Genomic DNA, 8,586 nt, shown 5'->3' with positions numbered 1-8,586 from the left:
TCTACCTATATATCTATGTCTCTCTCTCTCTATATATATATATATATATGGCTAGAAATATGTCTGAAACTGCATACACATAATGTGTATGTAGAGTGTTTCAGAGGAGTAGTGATCTGGAGATGTATATGCAGTACAAAGACACACACAACCAGACCGCCAGATCTCTTCCTACCGGTACATGTACAAAATGCGGGGGTGGATGTTTTCTAGTGTAAGGCGTCGGGAATGAGTTCAGCCGCTCGATCGCCGTCGAGGGGAGGTTCTTTTTAGCTTTAAGGTTTCGAAAACCCTGACGTCTTCTATGAGGAGAAAACAGATTCAGCTGGTGGTCGCTTTTCAGTTCTACTAACGCTATCACTGGGCAATGAGGCCTAGGGTGGACGAAGCCGAAAGCACACGTGCGCCTAGACGCGCGCGATGCGCAATCGAGTTCACAGGCTAGAGCGGCCAGCTCGACAAACTGCGCCCGGCCCCACAACTCCGCGTACCTAAGAGTGTCGAAACAAAACCGACGGCGAGATACTCCTCTCTCAACATTTCCTTTATTTCTCTCTTCGGTGCACAGAAAACTAGCCGGCGCATCAGTGGCCGGAAGAGCCCGAACATCGGGTTTCCGCTGCCGTTTCTGCATGCGCGCTTCTGCGCTGGATGTACATGGGACTGCGGTCTTGCCTCGACATTCGCAAAGCAGGAAGGAACAGTGACGAAGCAGGGGACGCTGCACATTTTCTTTCCCTCTGTTTCCCGTGTTTGTCTCTCGCTTTGCGTTCGTTTCATGGATATTTGCTGAGAACTATCTCCAAAGAGCCGCAGCTGCTCATTTTGCTTTTCCCCCGTCGCCGCTGCAATCGCCGGCGGCTCAACGCCCGTGTGGGAGACGAGAGCAGGACAAACCTGGACGATGTCGAGATAGAGATTTGCAGAGAGGCGTGTGTGCATTTCTGCATGTACATCTCAAGACAAATGCTCAACTGGATACGTGAGCGAACCAAGTTGGCGGGTTTCTCGCGGTAACTGCGAGGTCAAGGCCTCCAGAGCTTTAACGTGACTATCGGCGCCTGTGCCTTTTATCGCCCGACACATATTCATCCTTCTTACTCCTTCTCCTCCCCTCCACAACTTCTCTCACACTTGCGCGCAAGTCACCTTTTCGTCGTCTCCCCTCCACGACTTTTGCCCTCCGTCCCGTCGCGCACCAGCGCCTCGTCTCCTGTAGCAGAAAAATGCCTCCCCTTTCTTCGTCTTCTTCTTCTTCCTCTTCTTCTTCCTCTTCCTCTTCCCCTTCTTCCTCTTTTTCCTCTTCTTCGTTTTCTTCTCCGTGTTCTTCTCTCTCTTCCTCAGCTTGTTCGCCATGTCTTGCGTGCCATTCTCCGGCAGCGCTCGGGCTGGCCCTTCCTCTCACAGCACAGACTCCATGTCCGTCTCGCTTGGAGTATCGCCAGCGCCTTCTCGGACGTCTGGGCCTTCCCTGCTCGGTTGCCTATCTCCCGCTGAGAGATCTGTCTCCGTGCCTGGTTCGCCGTCTTTGTGGGCAACTGATTGACGCCTTCCGCATTTGCTACATGAGTGATCAGGACCTCTACTTCGCAGACGCGGTGGCGCAGGAGCTCCAGCGCGAGGCCCGACACAGGCGCTCCCAGAGGCGTCGAGGCAGAAGCGGTAAGAAGGATACACTCGCTGGAGAGACAGACGGCGCGGGTGACCGGGACGCTGACGGCAGTGTCTCGGGAAAGGGGAAGGAAGAAACAGACGACGCGCGAGGAAGGTGCGCCGTCGCGAAAACACGAGAGACACTGGCCGAAGGCAACGCGGAGTCGGGTGGAGAGGGGAAACAGAAAAGAAGAGAAGTGGGCGTGCCCCCCGTCGCCATAGCTCCAGAGCTGTTTGAAGAATGGGGACTGCTGGCAGGGTGTGAATCGCCGTCGAATCTTCGTCGCGCCCTCTTTGAAATTCAGAATCGTCTTCGCTTTCTCTCTCTCAAAAGTGGCGAAACGAACGACGCGGTCCCACCGTTTGAGGAAAGCGCGCTGGTGTCCGCAGCGCCACCGACCGAAGTCGACGGTTGCTCCGGCTCTTCTGGCTCTTCTCAGCCTGTCTCGATTGCCGATCGCGGGGCTTTGCTATGGCCGTACGTTTGCCACATGCAGCACCTGATAAACCGTTTCTGCGCCCCGGCGAATGTTCCCGTCGACGAGCAGGCAGAAGTCGACGTTCTCTTCACGAAGAAGTACCACGAAGAAGCCGCGAAACTTGGGGTGTACGTACACCCGGCGATCCAGGTTGTGAAGATTCCACATGCAGGCCGGGGGCTGGTGAGCTCGGCTGCAGTGCCTGCTGGGACGACGGTCGTCGACGTCCCCGAGACCGCGATGGTGAATGTTTACGGAGGCCTGCGTGACCCGGTCTTTGCGCACATCGTCAGGTTTCTGCTCACCTTGCGCCCTGTACATACACCCGAGGAATTCGGGTTCGACGACACGGAAGACGACCGGAGCCGCGAGGGCGAGTGCGCAGCAGGCGCCGACGCCACGGGAGGCCCAGGCAGCTCGCACGGCTCGTCCGGCTCGTCCACCTCGGCAGTTCCCCTGGTCGATACCGACACAGTCACCCTGCTGTATTTTCTGTTTGAAGTCGAGCGCGGGGACGCCTCCCGATTCCGCTTTTTCTTCCAGGACATGGTGCCTCCGCCCCGCGACGAATCGCAGCAGCCGCTCCTCGTGGGCCCTCCAGAGATCCCCGAGTTTCTCGGCGACACGCCACTGATGCGGACGATCGACGAGAGCCATCTGAAGGCGTTCAATCTCTTTCGGCGTCTCCTGCCAGTCCTGAAGGAGACCTTTGCCTCCTACGAAAAGTTTCTCGCCGTCTGCTTCCCCGACCAGGAGCAAGGAGACACATCGGGCAGGCGTGCCGCAGAAGTGGGAGCGGGTGGCGAAGGCGCTCCTGAACGCAGCGAGGTGAGCCAGACGGAGAAGCGGAGACAGTGGGAAGAGATCGCGGCGTTTCTCGGATCCCTGGACCTGAAGAAATTCATCTGGGGCCAGAGTCTCATGGGCTCGCGGGCGTTCGCCGTCAAAGTCCCACCCCCGGCCGCGTTTCCTGGGTGGAAAGTCGAGCTGCCGGCGGAGACAGAGGCCTCGAACGGCCTGCGGACCCGACAAGGCCCCGCCGACTGTGGGGAAGGGACAAGCGAGACGGGCCAAGAGTCGCCGGCGGAGGAGACGCACAAGCGAGCGAAAGTTTCGGAGACGTCCGTGGAGGACTTTGCGGCGTCGGCTGCCGCTCGTGAGAGCAACGCGGAGAACGGCGATGCCGAAGGCTCAGACGATGGCGAGGACGGCGACGAAGATGCTGTTCCTTTCCTCCCTGAACTCCGCGACAAACGTGCACCTTCTTCCCTGTACCGAGCACGCTTTAACTCTTCCGGTGCGGGCGGCGGGGGAACGGGACAAGACGCGACTGGGTTGATTTGCATTCCGGATCACCCTACGACGTTTTTGCTCTTTGCCGACATGATGAATCACCACGTCCACTCTCAGTGCGCCTTTCCGTTCTTCGACTGCGCGACGCGAAGTGCCCGCATGGTCGTGCAGGCTGACGTCCCCGCGCGCGCGCAGATTTTCATGTTTTACGGCCCGATGCAGAGTTGGGAGCTCCTCGCTCACTACGGCTTCACGACTGCGTCCTTCTTCGGGCTCGCACCCGCGAGCGCGGCCGGCGCGCAGGGCGCCGGCGAGGCCCGAGAGATGGAGAACTGTTGTGGCGCCTGGAACTTCACTCAAGAAAAAATGGGTACACAGACCCAAAGGAGACCATGTCACAAACCCACAGGCATCGCGTGAATCAGAAGCGGCAGGAGTGTCTGCACCCCTCTCTATTCACGTATATATTTGTATAAACGTAAATGCGACTCTGTTTCCATATATGCATACATAGTTAGAAAGTTTGTTGATGCGTTTCGTTTCGTATATCTATGTCCATTGACATGCCTATAGAGGCTGGCGTGTGTGTGAATAACTACATATAAATACAGATGCATACACGGACCTACATTTATATACACATAAAGAGATACACCTGTATGGGACTTAGTCGCCCATATGCACGAAACTTTGTTCATATATGTGTATGTATCTATGAATATATGTATATGTGTCCACATACCCCATTTGTGCACACAGAACTATCTGTATCTGTCGGGTGTGTGCTGCGCAGGCAATCCGTATGACACTCTAACGTTGTCGTTTGAGCCTCCTGACGACGACCCGGACGAAGAGACGAGGCGGCTGCTTCTGCGTCTGTTTGACGTGCCTCGCGAAGGCCTGCTGAGAACGGCACTGCCCCACTTTTCCACGCGTCTCCTCGACTGTTTGCGGATTTCTCTGCATCCTGAAGTCGACACACTCGTTGCGTCTCTGCACCGGAAGCGGCGGGCTGTCGAGCGCGAAGCGCGGCGCGAAGCAGCGGCACGGGCCGCACGACGCGCAGCGGAGACAGTGGAGCCGGGGGCGAGCGAGGGGAGGAAGGCCCGTCCAGAGCGCCAGAATAACTGCGGACACGCGTCGGGAGGACAGCGAGTCTGTGCGCATCAGTGGGCGTTAGCCACTCTCTTCAGAGAGGACGGCGACGCGCATGCGGCGGAGACAGAGGAGAGCAGATGTCTAGGGCGCTCAGGTTGCTCACAAGACGAAGATCTCGAGAGCGAGAAGGAAGACACGCAGCCCGAAACAGAAGACACCGACTGGGAAGAGGAAGCGTTGGTGACCCAGTCGTGCTGCGTCCCGGTGGCGCAAACGGCCTACGAGCTTCTCGAGGCGCGGAAACAAGGTAGGGAGACTGGGAGGCAGGGTCCCCCTTCGAAACTGGCGGACCACAAATGTACTACACATATACGCACCTAGATGTATATCAAACCTCATATATATATACATGTATATGTGATTTCCTCCAGAGGGATCGACCACGGAGTGAGAATGCCACGTTTACCGTAAGAACATATATATATATATATATACGTATACACACTGGATATACGTACAGATGTACACGTGTCCCTGTCCTATACTGTTGTACTTATGTATGCATTTATTTTATAAGTGTTTCTCCGGCTTGTTTTGGCGTATCTGCTTGGGGGACGATCGGCGATCTTTCTGCACCGTTCTGTTCCGGAGAGTGTGTGCAGCGCGACATGCACAGCGCCCTGTTACCATGTCTTTGCTTCGCCCTTTCCAGGCCTCCTGCAACTCGAGGCTTGGGAGTTGGACGAGATGGAGCGCCCTCACTGGTACGACGCCTGGGCAGGCCGCGCGTCGGGTTTCCTCGAGAACCAAGTACGCTTGTTCTCTCGCATTTACGCCCTTTTTTCTGAACCTGAAACAGGCGAGGTCCCCTGTTGAGGGGGGCGTTGTGTGCAGTCTCCGCGCCTGCAGCTCTTTTCGCCTCGTCTTGGCTTCTGGAATGTCGCCTCGCGTGCGTCTCTCGGGTGTCTCGGGAGCCGCCGCATCCTCCAGAGGGGGCTACGCTCTCTCTCTCGTTTTCCACAGTAGGCATCATTTTAACTAGGCTGTTTTTGTGGTGTTCTCGGAAATCAAAAGAGTGCTGCCGTGGTCCGCGCGATCCAGAGCTGTGTCGCTCAAAAATCGAAATTTCCCTTTTTTGGCTTCGTGGATTTTCTCGCCCTTTCAGGTGAAGGCTCGCTTGTCTATCCACACGGTGTTTCGGGTCTCGAGTCACAGAAATGGGCGAGGGGAGGACTGTGGCCGACAGGTGGTTTTGTGAAGGATGAGAGTACAGACGTTCCGCCTTCCCACCGCGCTGTGCGAACGTTTTTGTGCGGCCGCTTTGGGGCAAACCAAAGCGACATCTTGTTCTTCTTTATCGTGACTCTGTTTCCCGGCCGAAGCTGGCAAGCGTCGGCTGCTTTGAACAAAACCTTAGGCACACGCCACTGCCACGAGTTCGCGCTCGCAAAAAGAGAAAGAGAACTCGCTCGACTCTCACAGTTTCTCTCAACGAGTCGCCTGAGCTACGAAAATATGTCTTCCCCCCGGCAGGCATCTTCTCTGCGTTAGCCTCCGCAGAGGCGAAGGGATTTCCACGAGTTTCCTTTTTTCGAAAGTGACGCCACGTTGAAAAGCGACAGAGGCCAGGGGGCCTTGTGGGGATCTCGCGCTATCCGTACACCGAGCTCGGTCGCTCCGAAGCGTGCGAGAAAACATCCACAAAGAAGGCGAGTTTCTCGCGAGAGAAAGAGCGACGACGGTGAGCGTTGTCGCCGGACCAGACTGGAATGCACATCTGCAAGAGACGTTCGTAGGCGGTGAAGAAACTTCTGTTTCCTCTTAGCTTGCTGACGTGCACTCCTCATATTTACCCCGCCCCCAAGGAAAGATCCTTACGCATGTATATGAAGATGCAGATAAATTGACGTACACTGTATACCTTTATCGGCGTAGTAGACGGGCCACAATCATGTGTTCATATCCAAAGGTATCTCTCTCCAAAAGGTAGACGTAAACACCAAATTACATATATATACACACATATACATATGTATACATATATATATATATACTTTCATAGGTATATGAGACATCAGAGAACGGATGTTTAAATCCATATCTGTATATTGTATGTCCGGGCAAGCATCTACGCATCTGCCTTTGCATATTTACATAGATGCATATTAGATATCATCTATACATATATGGAAATAAGTATGTATAGTGAGGAGTTTGGCACGCGAGACGCTCGGCGCACTTCACTGTGCCTCGACGGTTTAAACGGCTTTTGAAAGAAATTCTCTTGAACTCCGAAAAGGCGATCTGAAGGGGGGCGCCCAGACATGCCCTCGCGGGAATTTACTCAAAAAAAAGGACGAAGGCGACTCACGCTGAGAGTCCACGTTTCTCCGGGTTTTGTTTTTCGACAGCATCTTTAAAAAGGCCGGGCGGCACGAGCAGCTTCTCGCCAGCGTCTCCCTACGAATGACGCTGCTTTCGGGAAGGGTACAAGGAAAACGTTCGAAGCGTGCAAACTGAGAAAAAGTGGGCAACAGCCTTTCGATCAAGGAGAGCGATTATATCGTTTGTCCCTTTCTCTCCAAACGGCCGACACACTCTGGTTCGTTGAATCCGTTCTCCAGTTTGAGAGACCGCGATCTATGAAACGTGCAGGTTTCCATTTTTTTGCAGGCAAAAACACGCAAGTCGTGACAGTTCCGAGATGACGCCTTCGCCTCCTGCACGCGAGACCGTTTTGACGCCTGAGCCGTCCCAGGCAATCACAAGGCCGTTCGATGGTCAACGAGTCTGTGAAACACAGAGAAAGGGAACAGACGTTTTCACGAGAAAGGAAGAGAAAGATGAGAGAACAAGAGAGAAGGACATGAAGGGAGAGTGGAAGGAGAGAGACAAACGAAGGGGGAAACGAAGGAAGAGAGAGAGAAGCTAGAGACCAGAGAGGGGGAAAGCAAGGAAATAGACAGAGAAATGTTGAGAAAGGGAAACGGAGGGAAAGAAGAGAGAACGATGAAGAAGGCCGCACAAGACAGCGAGAAGACAGAGAGAAGAAGAGGGGGAAAGGAAGAGAGAGACACAAGGAAAAGGGGGACTAGCGAAAGAGCAAGAAACAATTGACCGGAGGAGTGAAGAAGAAAACAGCAGCAAGAGGCAATGTCGACAGTGAAAGGCAAACGGGAAACTCGGGAAAAAAAGGTGTGCTGTGGTTGCATGCGGGTAAAAACGAAATTTGCATGCTAAAAGAAAATTGATTGTGAGAGCGACATGTTCTTCTTGGTCCGTCCTTAGGGGATACTATCGAGAAAAGCAATCAAAAGTTAAAAACTTTCTGTTCCATCTGAGGTGACTCCAACTGTTCGTCTTTTTTCCCTCCACTTTCGCCCGCGGAAACGCCACCGCACATCAACGCAAACTTGCATGTGCATACAAAATAGAATATATTAATACGTGCATCTCTGCGTATCCATGCGTGTCTATCTACCTATCTATTTGTGTATCTCATGTTTGTGCTGCGAGAGTGTACATAATACGTACAAACGGAGGCACATGTATTTCTCTCCCCGTTTTCCCTCTATCCTTGTACTCGAAAACAGAAGCGCTCTGTCGCGCCTCTGCGGTCTGTCGATCTTCTGTGTTGCATGTCGTGTCTCCCTCGAAGTTTTGTGCCACATGTCGTAGGAAGAGCGAATATACAATCTTTGCTTTCTGCCCTTAGGCGAAATCCTTCTCTCGCCCGACTGTGCATCGCAGCTGACACTTGGATCACGAACTTTCCAGTGTATAGACAACAAAGCGAAGCTTTCCAAAGTGACTCCTCTCTTGCCGCGAAAAAGGCTAGCTTTCTCACTTCTGACTCAACTAAGCACTCTGAGAAGAAGAGCAACATCTTCACCGCGTCATTCTCCTTCCGCCTCGCGTTTGTCTCTTCTCTGTCGTGCATTCTGTTTTAGTTCTTCGCATGTCGAGTGGTGGCAGTCTCTGCGTCGTTCTCTTCTGTCTCGTCGTCCATTTCTTTCTTCCTGGACCATGTGAATGTCTCTTTCTCTCACCCCTGTACCCAACC

The 8,586-nt window shown here is 53.9% G+C and overlaps 1 protein-coding gene across 1 annotated transcript; it reads left to right on the top strand.

Annotated features, from left to right (window-relative positions):
* Positions 1 to 1,226: 1,226 nt before the first annotated feature.
* Positions 1,227 to 5,333, top strand: NCLIV_045770 (conserved hypothetical protein; the record flags this gene model as incomplete). The annotated part of the gene is made up of 3 exons (XM_003884127.1): positions 1,227 to 3,795; positions 4,219 to 4,830; positions 5,236 to 5,333. Coding segments are annotated over 3 exons (3,279 nt in total), but the record flags the coding sequence as incomplete, so codon positions are not given.
* Positions 5,334 to 8,586: the final 3,253 nt, after the last annotated feature.

Source organism: Neospora caninum, chromosome X (genome assembly GCF_000208865.1).
Source record: "Neospora caninum Liverpool complete genome, chromosome X".
In the NCBI taxonomy this organism is placed as follows: domain Eukaryota; phylum Apicomplexa; class Conoidasida; order Eucoccidiorida; family Sarcocystidae; genus Neospora; species Neospora caninum.
Note: the sequence above shows the minus strand (reverse complement) of the source record. Positions and strands in the feature narration are given on the sequence as shown.